This window comes from Myodes glareolus, chromosome 9, assembly GCF_982192425.1.
Source record: "Myodes glareolus chromosome 9, mMyoGla1.1, whole genome shotgun sequence".
NCBI lineage: Eukaryota > Metazoa > Chordata > Mammalia > Rodentia > Cricetidae > Myodes > Myodes glareolus.
Window position 1 is genome coordinate 62,093,334 of NC_142034.1, and position 17,991 is coordinate 62,111,324.

The 17,991-nt window shown below is 40.6% G+C and overlaps 1 protein-coding gene across 7 annotated transcripts in view; it reads right to left on the bottom strand.

The window, feature by feature from the left end:
- Positions 1–17,991, bottom strand: part of Specc1 (sperm antigen with calponin homology and coiled-coil domains 1) — a 261,433-nt gene that overhangs the window by 72,037 nt on the left and 171,405 nt on the right. For 6 of the 7 annotated variants that reach the window (XM_048448188.3, XM_048448186.3, XM_048448189.3 and 3 more), the window contains 2 exons: positions 4,249–4,394; positions 2,956–3,056 (listed from right to left, as the gene is read on the bottom strand). In XM_048448188.3, the coding sequence (XP_048304145.3) occupies positions 2,956–3,056; positions 4,249–4,394 (247 nt within the window). Of the gene's footprint in view, positions 1–2,955; positions 3,057–4,248; positions 4,395–10,764; positions 12,412–17,991 lie in introns of those variants that run through there. The other variant, XM_048448192.3, reaches the window with a different exon arrangement.

Genomic DNA, 17,991 nt, shown 5'->3' on the forward strand with positions numbered 1-17,991 from the left:
ATTGATGTTATTCCCTTCCTTAAGTGCTTTAGATTTTATTATAAGCATTCTGGGTCTAGTATTTCCTTTGCAGAAATAATTTAAACTCCAGGCTACTAAAATAAACATAAACTTTATGATTTTCTAAGATTTTTCAAATTTATCAGCACAAAGTGATTATAATGATTTCTTATGATTATATGAGAATAAAAAAGATTCATTTTTATTTAGTTGCATGTGTCTGTATGTGTGCCCCATGTGTGAGGGTACCAGTGGAGGTCAGAAGGAATCCCTGGAAACAATTGATCTCCTTCAGTTGCTCTGGCTTCTGGCTTCTATCATTTTATGGAGAAGCTGTGGTCTTGTCCTGGCTCCCTTGACACCAGAGGCCCGGTCCTGAGTGTCCTACAGTGCTTCTTTTTGTCTCTAGCAGTTTTAACTGATGCACCCACATGGCTCTCTTTGTACACCTCTAGCTTGGGTTCACTATTGTTCTTGCCTGTGGCCGGACTCTTTCATCAGCTCTCCAAACTCTTGGCTTTCTCTCTTCACATCTCCCTCCTGCCAGATCAAATCCTACCCCTTTTAGGAACTCCCATGTGTTTGGGATTCTATAACTGACTAGAGGATTCTATACATGGGAACAAATAGCTATACCAGGTGGTAGCGGCGCAAGCCTTTAATCACAGAACTTGGGAGGCAGAGGCAGGTGCATCTCTGAGTTTAAGGTCAGCCTGGTCTACAAAACAGAATTCCAAGACAGTCAGAGATACAAAGAGAAACCCTGTCTTGAAAAACAAACAAACAAAAAAACATATTTAAGAGAAAGAAGGAAAAAGAAAGGAAGGAAGGAAGGAAGGAAGGAAGGAAGGAAGGAAGGAAGGAAGGAAGGAAGGAAGGAAGGAAGGGAAAATGAATAGCTGTAAGGTAGGTTCCCATATGAGATTACCTTTCTCAAAAGATTTACTTCTGCTGCCAGGAGGTACTGAAGGTGGGGGATGAACACCTAGATACAAACTCGTGTTTTTGTGGGTTTTAAAACTCAACAAATAAGTCAGGCATGGTGGTGTGCGTGTTTGATTTCAGTACCTGGGAGGCAGAGTGGGTGGATCTCTGTGAATTCAAAGCCAGCTTGGTCTACATGGGAAGCTCTAGGTCAGCCAGGGCTATACAGTGAGACCCTGCCAAAAGAAACACTCTTCAACAAAATAAAGGCTTCTTTGATACTAAGGAAGAATATTTTAATAAGCTAATAGAAAGATATTTAAATGATACAAAAAGTTCTTAAAGCCATGAAAGAAAATACTGAACAACATTATCTTTAGTAAAAACATTTCAGGAAAAACAAACAAAACCACCTCTTCAGTAAAAGGAAATTATGATTTCACAAGCTAAAACAGTTGCTTCTAAAGAAAAGTCGGGTGGCTTGCTATGTGTGTAGGTATACGTGTGAGTACAGGTGCCTGTTGAAGAGGCCAGATACATTAGACTCCTGGAGCTGGAGTTATAGACAGTTGTGTGACTCCATGTGAGTACTGGAAACTAAACCTGGGATCTTTGTAAAAGTAGTAAGTCTACTTAACCACTGAGGCATCTCTCCAGCCCCTAATAGAAGTATTCTGTATAAAAAAAAACAAAGGTTAAAGAGAATGCATCAAAAAAAAAGAGAATCAAAGTATCTTATAAACAGGAAAAAGTCAAAACCACATAGTAAAGTGGTCAGTGTGAGTGTAAGTACATACCTAGAAGATGCAAAGCAACATTACATTGTCATGTAAGAAGAAGCACACAACACACAAAAGTGAAATCCATTGTCACCTCACTTACTAAAATCTTCAACATGTACACAATGTCAAGATTCTTGGAAAACGGAACTTTCTATGAACAAAGCGTACATGGAAGGAGCATATCTGTCAAGTGTTCCAATGTGTGAGGACAGAGCCAATCCTCCTCCCTTTTTAACAGTACACTTTGCATGTCTAGGAATTGCTTTCTAGAGTTCTAAGAACTAGCCCCTCACTGCTCACTATTTTGAGAGACTGGAAAGCTAAGGGATATGCTTTCTAAACTCCTTAACGCTTGGTTCACCATGTCAGACAGGCCTATCTCAAAACTCTGGAAGATGCCAGGAGGGTGCAGCTGCCTCTCTGCTGGCTGTGGATGGATTTGCTTTCCTGTTGCAGAGGAGCTCTGGTGTCTGATTCTACAGCTGTGGGTATTATGAGGCATGTGTTTCGCTGTCCTGGATGCACAAGTGGTAATATATAGTCCTGAAGTTGATCTCAGGTCTCCTCGGAGGCCACTGTCCTAAGTAAGCACTGAGTGAAGGATATTCTGAATCAAGCAAAAACAGAAGCACATTTAAGAGGCAACTTGAGATGTTAGAAAGTCTTTCCCATGAGCTCACCAAGGTTTTAGCTATCTCTTCTAGTCTTGAAGTAACAAAACCTCTGAACTAAATTCCTTTCTGCTAACTAGAACAATTTCCAACATTTTGAAATGAATCCTGATATGCTCTCATATAGAAATAAGGCTTCAGGACATCGAAAACTTGCACAAGGACCTTCATTGTATTGTTTTTGTACTAAATTAAATCTACGATGACCGGAACAGCCATCAAGAGTGACTAAGTAACTGTAGATGATGCAGATGTGGGCTTTAAAATAGAATGGCTATTACACCGAAGAGTAACACTGGAAGTTCCTCTGATATAGTCCTTCACTCAATAAACAGAATCATTGAGCTCTACTGTGATGTGATGACCGTCACGCACTGTTCTAGTCAAGAGACCTAGTAGTGAACAAAATACCAAGTATCTCTGTTGTCACAGGTCTTACACCGCACTATTAAAGTGAAATGAGTGTTGGAAGGGTGTAGACTCTAATTTACAAGTCCTCTCGCCCCACAGGCACAGATGTACAAGTGTAAAGAACACCTGGGTGGTTACACAAGAGCTGCCTCTGGGTTCTTCTATACCTGCATTGGAGAGACAGCAGCTGCTGGAGCAGTCCTTACTGGGATCCCACTCAGGGGACTTCTGGGAGTCTTGTGGACAGCAATACTCTGTCCAGCTCCACCTGCCAAGAAGAGATTAGAACATAAATACCTAAATCCAGTTCAAAACTGCAATAATGTTTTTTTGATCTGCTACCCTTGTTAGGTGACTCAGGATGAGTTGTGTGTGGTGGTGTACACATTAGTCCCAGCACTCAGGACTCAGGACTCAGGAGGGTGGCAGAAGTCAGCCTGGTCTACATAGTGAGCTCTAGGACAACCAGGACATGAGAGATCTTGTCTCAAAACAAAACAAAACAACAAAACGCCCACAATGTCGGTATAACGTCTACTCTATTACCCTTTTCTCCTCTGCACTAGAGCTGGATTGGGGTCACGAAAGGGGAAGTGTGGGAAGTGTTAGGTGAGTGAGAACTGGTCTCAGATGTTGTATCGGAGGAAGAGGAAAAGGAGTATGTGATGAGGTTTTTCTTGGGGGGAAACAACAGGACCGTTAATGCACCAATCATTACTGATGACTCATGCACTATATACAGACTGACTCACTGGCTTTCCCTGCCTCTCAATATGTTGTCTAATCTTTAAGCAATTTGGAAACTATTTTAGCAGAGACAACCAGATCATCCTAGAATTAGCCACTGTGGCAGTTTTCCAATACAAAGCACATTTGTGGCAGTCAAAAGAAGCAAATCATCTCTACTATGAACAGAAGCACAATGTTTCTTCAACATGCTATATTTGTGCATATGCTTAAAGTATGAATGTGTAATTGCCTCCTGTGTGTACGATGCACAACCAAAGGGAGACTGTGAGTCAGACAATTCCAGAAAAAGCTGGCAACAGACAGATCAGTAGGAAAGCTCCCATGTAAGACCATGTAGAAAGACATCTAATAGCATATTGCAAGTGAGGATGGTTGAGATGCCCGACAACGAGGCCAGACGCACACAGGTGATGATCACTTCCTGGGAGATAAAGCTGCCGGTCATCCTTGCCAGTTCTCAGAATACAGGAAATTGGTCCTGAAACTGATGACTCCATGAGGCAGAAAAGGAATGAAGGGGCGCGACCTGAAGTGGAAGTAGGGATGAGGCTGTCCCATTGTTACCCATGGCCTCACAGCCTCAGCAAGGCTCCCTGCACAGGGAAGCAGGAGCTAGAGTGAACCCTTGGTTCTATCATCTTGGGGCCGGTGTGGCAGAAACAGGCTTGATATGTCAGGCTAGGGTTTAGATGTATAGTTTTGTAAAATACCTGAGTGTCCTAAGTCAAATGACTTGATCAGGGACTTTACAGTGGTTGTAGAGTCTGAAGGAGCTGGAGATGCTCTGCTGACATAGACTCCACGCCATCGGCCAGCAGCATCCACTTCTGGGGGCTCTGACTCTTCATTCACAGGTCTGCATGGCAAAGAGCACATCAAATTGAAAAGGTGGAGGGCATCCTCAGCGGGGGGAAAGACAGATGGAAACAAAACCAATGTGGACAAAATGCATGAAGTTGGAAGGGGAATCCTAATTTTAAAATTAGTTTTCTGAATTTAAAGTTATTTTTATACTGTCTTAGGAAACAGTCAGGAATAATATATTTATAAATAGAATAATATCCCTAAGTGAAAAACACATGAATATCTCTGCAATTGTGAAGAAATACACAAGTGTTATTTATCATAAATAACTGTCAGGAGTGTACACAGTGCCCTGTTGGCACGTGCTCCAAACTGCATGTGGCACACTCAGAGTTGGATAGGTGAATCCCAAGACTCTTTCTTAGCTAAGGTTTCATATGACTTAGACTCTCCATCAGAGACTTGGGCCAGAGTCAGGACACCAGGCATTTACTATGTTGACACAGACTGTAATAGAGAGAAGGTGCTCCTGGGGCGAGGAACTACAGTTGCAGCTTTCTAAACAGACAGGCAACCTCCTGGTTTAGGGTTCCCAACATGGTGAATTCAGGCGGCAGGTCTGCCAGTAGCCCCGTTGTGCTGTAACTCCAGAAAGCTGTTCCTGGGAGCTCAGTCTGTAATCTTGCTGATTTAGTTTTCTCCATAATTCTGCAAGTTACTTAACGCTTTTCTGTCTACGCCAAATAAAGTACAATCCATTACACACACCAGTCCTTCTTCACATGACACTTGCCCTCTGAGAGTAAGAATGGAAATTCTGTGCAGAGTTTCCACTCTCATGCAAATTTTCTAGTGTGTTGTATGATTTCTAAACACTAGCGGAGACTCACGGGGGACTATTAAAGACAGATCATATGATTCAGCTCTCATGTGTGGCTTTCTTATCTAGAGGATTTTAGGATGTCATTTAATCTCCTTGTGAATGAGCCAAGATGAGAATTCCCAACCTCCCTGTTGCTAAATCACTGTACTTTTTTTTATTATATCATATTGCCACAGCTGTTATGCAAGATGACTAATTCATGAGAAAGGCTCAAACAATATTTCTGGAAATATATTTTAATAAGGTCAGCGAAGGTTTAAAATATTTCCTGATTTTCTGAAACTAATCTAGCTATGCATAAGCTCCGACGATTGAATTTACTTGTCATTATTCTCTTAGCTGTCTTCTATTGCTCTGTGACCAACACAAACAGGCTAAATCTAAGTGAGGCAGAATCAGAGCAATCAAACTACTCTGCCCTATACTCTTGATTGCACTGTTCCTCTTTTTGAGTGGAAAAAAAAATCAGTAAACTGAAAACTTCCTTGGGAGAAACTATCAGGCATTTCAGAAATGGTAAGAGACTGATTTTTTTTAAAAGTAATTTATAATGATTTGATGCAAAGAGGTGGTTGTTTTGCTCCCCACCTTGTGTTACACAGTATAAAATCAGATGGTGAGCCAGTGTGACTGTGTAACCCATGGCCCCAGATACTGAGGAAGCCAAGGGATGATCACTTGAGCCCAGGAATTTGAGGCCAAGCTGGGCAAAATGGGAAGGCTCAACCTCAAAAAGGAAAATAAATAAAAGAACTAAAGAACAAAGGAAAATCAGCAAGTAGATATGCAGAAAGAAAATGAAACCAGTTTAAGAGATCAGGTCTGGATAGAAAAAAAAAATCTTATTCCCACATACGTGACTCTCAAGCACATCAAACAATGGGCCAACAGGGACAGACTGTTCATTCCATTTAACTGGCTTACTGCCAAAGAGCAACCAAGGCAGGCCTTTTAAAATATTTTATTTAAATGTCATTCCTTGTTAATTTAGTAGGAATGAAATAGAGGATCTACAGACTGCAAGTTATTCTTTTCAGGTGTCTAGGTTTCCCAGTGATATGAAACATCAAATGATATGTGGAAAGATTCCCTTAGGCCTCAGAAGGACACAGCCATTCAAACTAACGGAAAGGATTCCTGTTTTCACATAACCAATGATGATACTCACTGACCAATCAGCTGGATTGCCTTTAACAGTAAGAATAAGTCTGAATATTATCATATGAAAATCTGGAATCTGAAATGATCAAACATCTGAATTTAGGGACTGGAGAGATGGCTCAGTTTTGACTGCTCTTCTGCAAGAACAAGGTTTGATTCCCACCAACCACATAGAAGCTCACAGCTGTCTGTAACTCCAGTTCCAGGAGATCAAATGTCCTCTTCTGACTTCCATGGGCACGAGAAAGGCATGTGGTATATATATACATACATGAAGACAAAAACCCATATACATATATTATATATACATATATATTATTTACAAAAAGTTTATAATCTTTTGAATGTCAATATGGTACCACTAGGAAATTCCATACTTGACCCCAAGTGCCAGGTTGTGAATGCATTAAAAGTATAATACAAAGTCACCTTCAGGCTATGTAAAGTATGTATGACACACCAATGGATTAGAGGAGAAGGCCTGGGTCACAATCCCCCAGATATCTAATTATAAATACATAAATATCAAAAAGAAAAAAACTGAGAAAAAAATTCTGTAATTTAAAACACTCAGATAGAGAATACCTGACCTATACTTTAATTGTGAATCAGCTGAAATTCCCTGTACTAGATTGTGCGAGTGTTGTTACGGTCTAAGCAATAAATGAATGATCACATTTATTGTGTTTCCAAGAGGAATATGAATTCTATATATTATGAATGATATTGAGAAATATTTAATGAGCCAGGCAATGGTGGCACACACTTTTAATCCCAGCACTCAGGATGCAGGGGCAGGCAGATCTCTTTGAGTTTGAGGTCACCCTGGTCTACAGAGTGAGTTCCAGGACAGGTTCTAAAGCTACAGAGAGAAACTCTTTCTTAGAAAACAAACAAACAAAAAACCAAGAAAGAAAGAAAAAAAGAAAAAGAAATATTTAATCATATAAAAATATCTTAGTAAATTCTGTAAATAAAGGGTAAAGTGCAAGATTATACACTTGGCTAAGCCAACTGTTCAAGGGAAACTCTAGTCTCTAGGTTGGATCACGTGTGGAGTCAAATATGCCTTGAAAATCTAAGTCACAACTTCTGTTGGCTTCAAAATACGAACACAAACACTCTGGTGCTCACTAAGTCCAACACATTAGTTTTCCTTATAGCACTGTGCAGTTTGCTCTTCTCCTTAGCCATATCCTGCAAGAAATGGCCAGCTTCTGGCTAGGAATCGCATCTACAACAGAAACAAAGCATGTCTGCCACCACATCTAAAGCTGTAATAGTGACTTCAGTAAATGCACAGGATAGATCTTTACTGCAGCTGCCAGGAAGTGTAACATGTCACAAAACCAGCATCCTAGACCTGGGGAGACTGAGGAAAGAGTATCCGGAAGCATAATTTTCTACAGAAATCCCTTATGTTATTTAAGTTTTGAGGGAAACCTTGACAAAAACTACATGGTACCCAAGTGATGAATCTGGGTTATCAACTGAGCTTGTGGGGGAGTGTTTGCCAAATTCTCTGTAGTGTGTGCATGTTCCAGGAGAGGTACACACCTGAGGAAAAAAGGCCACCAGCACTCACTTCAGTACTCTCTTAATTCATTACTTTGCATGTAGGAGTTGGAAGCCCATCACCTAAGAACAGAAAACCAGAGGCCAGCTACTCTGGAGCATGATTGCAGACGGGTTATGTGTTTGTCAAAAGGCAGCATTTCCCATCAACCACTGGTTGGCTGCAGGTCCACCTTCTGTGTCTTTTGTTGTAATTTAACATATATACACACATCTGTGATGACTTTCCCTTCAAATCTCCCCCTATCCTCTTGAACCCACTGATTTACCTTGTTTAGCTGTAGAACAGAGCTTTCAAATGGTGTTGATTTTTGGTATCACTTGGTGGCATTGTTTATTTTGGCCCAAGTCCAGGTAAGCTCTTGTGTATTATGAATTTTAAAGCATTCAAATGTTAACTCTACTTGGCAAGTGTCACATCACAATGGTGAGGTGCTTTCACATTTGGCAGACTGTTTGTAAAGAGGAGTGGTCCCACCAAGCACATGCTTACACCTGCCAGGCTGGAACAATAGAATAAAGCCTGGCCCCAGGCTTCTTACAGTGCCATTGTGGGCTTCTCTGACTCCTCTCTGTCCATCTAAGCTTTCAGCTTCAGCTCAGCCATGAAGTTTTGTTCCTTTTTATGTCCTGACTCAGTGCCTTTGAATATTCTTTGTCCTTATCTGGAATGTCATTTTCTCAAAATTATTAAGGTTTTTAACAGATCTAAAAGAAGTTTGTTGCTCTTATTCTAAGGCAAAAATTATGAACTCTTTGATCTCAGGCATCAAACAGTATCTTTTGAAATCCACTTTCTATTTTCAGTACTAGCATACAGAATAAGGGGAAAACATCAAGTAAAGTGGTAGCTTAAACACATCTTACTTTCCAAATCCCATCAAGAAGAATCAAAGCAGTTAAGCATCTTCCATCAGCAATAAAAACTAAGGAAGGGTACCATCCACGACTTAAACTTTAATCCCAGCACTCATGAGTCATAGTCAGAGGCTAGCAGATTTCTATGAGTATATATATATACACACACACACATATATGTATATATATGTGTGTGTGTGTGTGTCTTTGTGTGTGTATTATGGGTGGGGGTACCAAGGGCTTTCCCCCAATTCCCTTACAAAGAGAATAAAGATGATAGGGGCCTACCTTGCTAGTATCCTCTACCCTACAGGACCAGGGCTGGAGAGGAGCATGAAGCCAAGAACATAAAGCACATCCTTACAGAGCATCAGGGATATGAGCACTATCTGAGGAGTCCATGGAAGGATCATCCTGGGCACAGGTCAGGAAAAGCCATGCACTTTATCTAATATGGACAATAACTAAGCAAAAGCAGACCCAGAAATATGGCTTCCACATCTAAGGTTTTCCAGAGAAGAAACTACACATCAAGGAGTTTCAGATAGGGTCTCACTATGTCCTGGAACTTACTGTGTAGATTAGGCTGGCCTCGAAATCAGAGCTCCACCTACCTCTGCCTCCTAAGCGTTAAAATAAGGTATGCACCACCACACTCAGCAGGATTATAGGTGTGAATCACCACACATACTGAGCACCTTCTCCCTTTGCACACTATTTGAACTTCAATTTTCTTTGAGAGCACACCCTCTAGTTTATGGGAGAGTAGATGAGTTGATGGGCAGAGTGGTAGATCCAGGTATAATCTACAAGTGCTCAGGGAAAGGTCAGGCCCTGACATATTGGTAGCTATTTAAGCAAGAGTCTGTGATGAAAAGAAATATCTCACATAAAAACATTAAAAAATGAAAAAAACTTAAATCCTAATCTAAAAAAATATTTCATAAAATAATAATCACATTTAGGAGAGAACAGACCTTCAGAAGTTTATGAAAGGAAAGAGGCACTTAATAATATCAACCTTAAAAATTTCATAAAATAAAAGATGAAATAAGACAATTTTACTTATGGGGTCGTTCTTTCTCTCCTTTGTTTATTCCTTCCTTCCGTTCTTTCTCCTTTCTTTCTTTCTTTCTTTCTTTCTTTCTTTCTTTCTTTCTTTTTTTTGAGATAGTAGTCCTAGCTAGACTCAGACTCATTGGATAACCAAGGATAACCTTGAATTCTAGATCCTCCTGCCTCTCCCTCCCAAGGGCAGAATTTAAAGACATGTAGCATCATGACTAGCACGTCAATAATTGTAAATGAAAGGCCAAATTTGAATATGTGTACACACGTACACACACACACACACACACACACACACACACGGTATAATAATCCAATTAAAATATTCTGAAGCAGAACTAATTCAAAAGAAAATGAAAAAAGAGCGTATATAGAAAGGCCTCCCTGAGCACAGGAAGCACAGATGAAATAAACAATGAAAAGTGACATTTCTATTCAGCAGAAAAGAATTATTTTGATAATAAATTATGCTGGTTGGACTGGCTATGTATATGGAAGAAAAAGAACTGCATGCTACGTCAGATTCAGTAAACACAGGTGGATCAAATGTCTGGGTGTGAACATTCACATGTGTGTGAAATGAAGGCTACTTAATAAACTATTTACAAATACTGGAGTGGAAAAAACTTACACACACACACACACACACACCCAGCCCGCCCAAGAAACAAAGAAAAATACAAATAAATTCTATTATATGAAAGTATTAAGGGCTTGAGGTGGCAAAGTGCTTGCTATACACATAAATCTCTAGGTTCATTCCCAGCATCGTAAAACAATAAAGTTCTGAAATTATATTCAGGAAAATTTTTTGAACAAAGTTTATCACAAGAGCCCTGCAGAAATGCAATCAGTGATTAAAATTCAAACCACAGACTCCTCTAAATAATATTTATTTAGCACATCATAAACACATATAAAAACATTCAATAGCATCCAGAGTAAAGGCAGACCAATACACAACTGCAAATGTAGCTGCGCACTTGAAATTGAGGCTGCATTTTCCTCACTGTTTATATATTAAAACGTTCGGCACATAAATTTTAAGTCATTTTGGAATTCTCAATCTGATGAAAAGATCTTTCAGGACAAATTCCAGTCCTACTTGGACAAACCCAGCTAGTATCTACATTATTTTTTACAAGTTTTCACACCAAGCTAAATTTTTCTAGTGAAATCTGTGCTCTTGAAGTTAATAACCTCAAAATGTCTTCCTGAGTTTAAGAATAATTCCACATCTTAGTTTTCATTTTCTCACAGATGAACTCATGTCTTCTAGCATGATGTAGCTAGAAAGCCTCCAGGGATACGCTGGAGCTGCCTCTCACATAGGACTCAAGAGAGATCTCTACTGGAGCTGCCCCTCACATAGGAAGCATGGGAGATCTCTACTGGAGCTGCCCGCCCATGAGAAGTGCAGTAGATTTTTGCCTGAATCAGATACAGGTCTTTACACATACACACATTTCCAGAAGTCAAATCATATGCTGCATTCCAGACCACTCTGAGCTGTGTGCTTCTGCATTGAAAATCTTTAAGCTTCCCAGGGGAGTTTCATGTCTGAGGCTTTTGTTGTAAGTTGTCCTTCATTAATTTTTTGGGTTTCTACTGGCGTCTTCACTTAACTGCATCTTTTATCATCAACCAAACATGTTTATGGTTGACCCATCAAAGACTCTGGAAACCAACCAAAGCTTAGGGGCAGCTTCCTTCAGATGAGGTAATGAGACCATGACTTGAAAAGGCTCAAGGAAGCCTCAATGTTAGGAGCAGAACTTTTTCTCTGGTCTAAGGCATCGTGCAGATGGCTTCTTATTTTGCTATAACCAGCATGAATTTCAAAACTGTTGGATCCTATATTCAAGTAGGCAGCAAAAAAGTGAACACCACATGGGCTGCATTCACCAATACCTGGGGCTTGCCACACCACTATTCTTTGTGTATTCTAGTTACATATAAAATATTTTTTTCACAAGACTTGTATTTTGTTTTTCAGAACTTCATTTTATTCTCCAGAGAGAGGGAGAGAGGGAGGGAAGGAAGGAAGGAGCGAAGGAAGGAAGGAGGGCGGGAGGGAGGGAGGGGAGGGAGGGAGGGGAGAGAGAGAGGGAGAGGGGGGAGAAGGAGAGAGGGAGAGAGGGAGAAAGGGAGAGGGGGGAGAGAGAGGGGGGAGAAGGAGAGAGGGAGAAAGGGAGAGGGGGGAGAGAGAGAGCGAGAGCAAGAGAGAGAGAGAGAGAGTGAGTGAGTGAGTGAGTGAGTGAGGAGAGGGAGAGAATGCTGAATTTCTGAGAGAAAAAAGGAGGGAAACATTTTGAACATGTGATCAGGCAGTGAGCTGACTCTGGCTGTAAGGACTCTGTGTGGAACAGTGAATGGCACAGGAGACAAGTGCGCTCTTTACACAGTGGTAATCTCCTCTACAGATCCCCCTCTCATATAGAAATGGCAGTAGTTTCCAATCATGGCAAGGGCTGGGCTGTCTTTCTTCCACCAAATGCTCTGCTAGCTGACAGAGACCATGGAGCTGTGAAGATAGAAATGGGAGGGAAGGCTGGTAAAGGAGTTATATAAGCCAATGGGATCTTTGTTTACAAACACAAGAGCTACCAGCTTATCTGTCTCACAGGGAGGAGCTAATACCCAGAATATAGCCACCATGTTTTCATTTCTATTGCTGCAATTTTTTAATTTTTTTTGAAGCCAATGTTCTTTGGATAGAAAAAAATGGCAAAGACTTCAAAATGCTATTACTCTGTTTCTTCCACCAGAACGTCTCCAAGAACTGTCCTGATAAAGTAGAGACATTCAGAATGCACATCAACCCCTGACATTTGGAGAGTTTCGTGCTTCCCTCCATTATCAATGCCAAAAGAAAAAAACAATGACTTTTTTCTTTTTACTGTTCCAGGTTAAAAATTCTAAAGACTTAGGGAAGAACATATCCATATTTTCTAAAACAAATCTGTAAAGATAGGGGTCAGAGAAAAGAGGCATATAAAGCCCTTTAGATTATAGTCTGCTAGGCTACACAACAGCTAGGCTGTTAGCTCAGAGATAGAGGACTTGTGTAGCATGTGCAAGGTCCTAGGCTTGGTCCTCATCATCACACACACACAGAGACTGAAACACCATTGAATAGGTATCTGAAGTCAAAACTGTATTTTAACGATGAAAACATATGCACGTGACTGAATTATGCTTGCTGAGAAGACCATAGGAGATGATCAATTTTTACTTTAAGGGCCGAATAAAATGCCTGTGGCCCCAGGAATGCTAAGGTTAAAAAAGAAACTGAGTACGAATTCCCATGGGAACTGGTCTCTCCACCAAGGCCAGGGATTCAGTATCACAGAGAGCTCCAAGAGACATTTTTGTCACCCAAGAACATTACACCTCCATCATATGAACTTCTCTTCTAGCAGCAGCTACAGGAAGAGCACACGCTGTGTGGCTGAGAAATGTTAGAGCATAAGGATGGAACAGGGCGCACAGGTACACACGGCGGACATTAGTGCACAGCGCAGATCAAAAGCCAGCTCCAGCAGTCTGTATGGGACAAGCCACCACGCTGCTCGCTTAACTGAGGGTAACATGTCCACTGAGGACAATGTGTGATCCAGGGGAAATTCAAGGATCAACACATGTGAATCTCAAACATTTTATTTTGAAAGTTAATGTTATAAATTGGGAGCAAGTATTTGGTGTTTTTAATAGGTTCTTTCTTTTGAAGATGTCTTCTACGAGGGCTTATTGGTATTGTTATGATAAACTTTGTAAGAATGGGGCAAGTCATCTTAAAAGTAATTTCCACCATTATTCATGACACCTGAACATGTCCTATTCATCATCATCATCTTTGGTTAGAAGGACTGTATGTGGTTCCATGGAATCCAGACACTGAGATGTTTCCCTATATCTGCTGAACTCCAGTACTCAACTTCTTAGGAAACAGACCTGATGGCTTGCTGTATGTATATATGTATGTATGTATATTTGTATGTATGTGTGTATTTAGATGCTGGAGATTAAACCCAGAGTCTGGTACACACTAAGCAAGCAGCATACCAATGAGGTCCATCCTATCCCAGATTGATGTTTTAACTTGAATGAGCTTTCATTTCAGTGCCTATCTCCTAACTGTCCCAACAGAGAAGAAGCCATGACTGAGAAAGTTATGTCTTATACTTTCATTCATTAATTTATATTTCTGGAAAACAGAACACTTTTATGTTCATTAATAAAAACACATAAGAATTTATTCAAATTCTGGAAGAAAAATATCAGGCCTGCAAGTCACAGTTAACATTTGGAGGTGGCCATCGGTGAAGTTCCAAGGACTACATGGGAGAGATGGCAGGGCTTTCTGACTCAAACCCTTGGGATTCTGACTCAAAAGAGAAAGGTCAGCTAACCAACCAGCCTCAGAATGGGAGAGTTTGGAAGTATTTACAAACACTGCCTACTCATCGTTCCGAATCTAAACAGAGTAGCGCCGCGCAGGCAAGGGGACAGTGCCAGTCGGTGAGAAGAATGAGTTTACAGAGCGTGATTACTCTCTATGACTTTTGCATATTTCTCTTTATAGCTCATGCAATTTCTGTTTTATGATTGACTGTTACTGTTAGAATTCATGCATGAATAATCACAATTGCTTTATCTTATGAATTAAACCCTTTGGCATCATAAAAAAGAAATTAATTAACAACATTAATAGTATTAAGATATTGAGATACATGGGGACATATATGTATATATATGTACTTATACTGCTATATACACATATGTGTGTGTATGTATAGTATACACACATTTGAGGAGTAGCTATATGTGGTATGTGTATATATGTGTATGTAAATATGCTCACTTGTGCTTGTACGTACAGAGACTAGACAAAGATGTCAAGTGTTTTTCTCTATTGCTCTCTGCCTTATTCTTATGCGACAGGATCTCTCAATGAACCTGAAGTTCACTGTTTCAGCTAGGCTAGCTAGCCACTGAAGTCCTGGGATCCACCTGATTGCAACCCCCAACTTGTGCCCATGACCAGCTTTTTTACTTGGATACTGGGAGTTTGAATTCAGGTCCTCATACTTACAAAGCAAGCATACTTACACACTGAGTAAGACATTTTTCTAGCCCCCCTCCCCGTTTTATGATTTATTTTTTTAAAGATAGGATCTCATGTAGTTCATGCTGGCCTCAGATTCACTATGAAGCCAAGGATGATCTTGAACTACTTATCCTTTTGTTCCAGTATGGGATAGAGATGTCACTGGCATACCTGGCAATTCCGTGCATAAGATCAATTATTCTGACTCTAAGGAGTGATGACATGTGTCTATAGTTCTAAATACTAGGGAGGATGAGGTGGGGGAATTACTTGAGCTCAAAACAAAACACTCAAACCATACAAAACACAAAAATAAAAAAAAACATTTGAAAATATAATAGGACTGAAGAATACTAATGAGTTAAATACTATCCCACTTGGCTTTAGTTACTTGGTTGTTGAAAACAGACGCTGTTCTGTGCTGCTACCCAGGCTCCTCATTTGCTCACCTATCAGCTCCATTCTACAGTGATTTCTTTGAATGTCCACTCACACAGAACAAGAGTATGAACTGCTAGCCCCATGTTAGGGTTGTGCTGCATTTCGGTGGCGCTTATCTTCTCTCAGCTGTGCCTGGAGGACCTGATCAGAGAACCCTCTGCCAGCTGTCTGGCTATGTCTCTCCATGAACAACCCTTAGGTTCTTAGGAGATGACCGTCAAAGTCAAATTGCATGTCAGGCAAGAACTTGTTTCACCAAGGTATAAACATTAAGCTGCATCAGGAGCTTTGAGGATGTGGGTTGGCTTCCATTTTTGTTCATATGGTAGTAGGTTCGGGAGGGCATTGAGTTACCAGCAAGGAATTTTCAAAAAGTCAATTCTTTGAGAAGGAAGCTTGAGAGAAGTGTGAAATCAGATAGGCTATCATCAGCAGTTGTCCATGTCTTGTCAAATGCAGTGAGAGGCAAATCCACTCTGAAGCCTAATGGTTTTCAGTGACATGTCCACTCTGACCGTTGTTGGTCCTAAAGTTCTGAAAGGTTTTGTGATAAGCTTCTTGATTTGAGTAGTTGGCTTAAAATGTTCAGGAAAATAAGAAAACGGATGTGTTTTTAAAGGGGCAGAATGTAGCATATGGAGTCCTACACTGTCAGGGCACAGGCAGAGGTTTCCTATTCCATCAGAGTTTCAGCTGGGATATGAGATCCTACACAGGAAATGCACCATCTTGTACAATAATCTATGCAGAGTCACCATAGAAATGTAGCGTCCATCTTTTATAAAACATTAATCTTTAAAATAATGCAAACAGTAAGCAATACAAGTTATGGCGTGGTTCCTCTTCCAAACGCATACAATGTGGAAGCAAGACAGACAACAAAAGCAGGTACACAGGCAAACAGAAGGATCATGTGATCATCTCAGTAGGGGACATCAGGAAACTTATTCCTATTCTCCTTCTGACTTCAATTTAAAAAAAAAAAAACAAAGCAAAAACTTCACATTCTTTGGTGGCCACAAAGTAACTTTACTACAAAAGAATGGTCTTGAGAGCTGACTACCCAATCCTTCTGTAGCCAAAGAAATAAGGCACAACTGGAACAGATTTGATGGACAATCTGACAGAATTCTAAGAAACAGAATTGTGAGAAGAATCTAACGACTTTCCCAAGGCTGTGAAACTCATGATCACTCATCAGACCCCAGGCTCAGCAAATAAGTCAACAAGCAGCCTTTCTAATACTGGGGAGCATGAAGATTAAGGCAACCTCCAGACAAATATTTAGAAGCCACTAAATTTTACTTTAAAAGATAGTATTTTATATTTGAAAGACATTTGGAAATTCAACATTAATTTCTGAACACTCAAAATTCTCGAAGTTAAGGATACTGACTCCCAATTAGTAGAAGACACCACACTACTGTCAAAAATGCTGTTTATAATTTTGTCTGTAAATCCCACTTAAACTTTAAATTTTATTTTATGGGTATGAGATTTTGTATGTATGCATGCTGGTATATGTGCATGCCTGTACCCTCTGAGACCAGAAAAGGGCATTAGCTCTCCCCTGAAACTGGAGTTACAGATAGTTGTGAGCCACTGGGTGGTTGTTGGAAATCCAATCAGGGTCCTCTGAAGAGCAGCCAGTGCTAGTAACTGCTGAGCCATCTCTCCAGCTCCCCACTTAAATTTTATATAATAATAAATTTCAAGTTTGCTTTAGGAACACCCTCCTCTTAAACACGATTGGATTGAGGTATTGTGAGCAACCTGACATGGGTGCTGGGAATTAAGTTCAGTGAACTCACGATGTAGCTGAGGATGACTCCTAATCTTCCTGCCTCTGTCCTTGGGCTGGGATTACAGGTGTCAGCCACCACTGACCCCAGCAGAAACATGACTTTCTTTGTTTCTTTTTGTTTGAGGCAGGGTCTCACCATGTAAGATAGCCTTGGCTGGCTTGGATTCGCTATTGAGACCATGTGCTTCTATCCTTGTGCCTCTACCTCTGAAATCAAGGCCTTTTTGAAAGAGCCCACAATGGGCAATCAGGAGACACAGTCCTGGGCTGGTAGGAACGGATCCTTTATCTGGAGGCAGTCCTCCTTCAAAGTCATTTTAGCTTTTCCTGATGTATGAGACCTAGGCAAGTTAGTATTCGCGAGTGTGTTCTCCCTATGCTGATAAATACTAAAATCTAACAGGTACCCTTTCTTTAAGTATAAGAGGACATCTGGCTAGATCTTTTCCTTCACATGTAGGTGACGTGTTTTTTTCTAAAATCCTATGCAGAACTCTGACAGAATGTCTTTAGCTGCATAGTGACGATGGTAGTGGTACAGTGATCCTAGAAAAAACACAGCAAAACCTGGCACAGAGAGACACAAAAGCATCCCATCCCCCCACGATTCAGTAGCCTAGCCACTACACACACACACACACACACACACACACACACACACACACACACACTACACCACACAGATCAAGAGGGAAGCAAAGCACTGGTTATGTGCCCACTAGACTCACAGAGGTGTGGCTCTTCCTGCA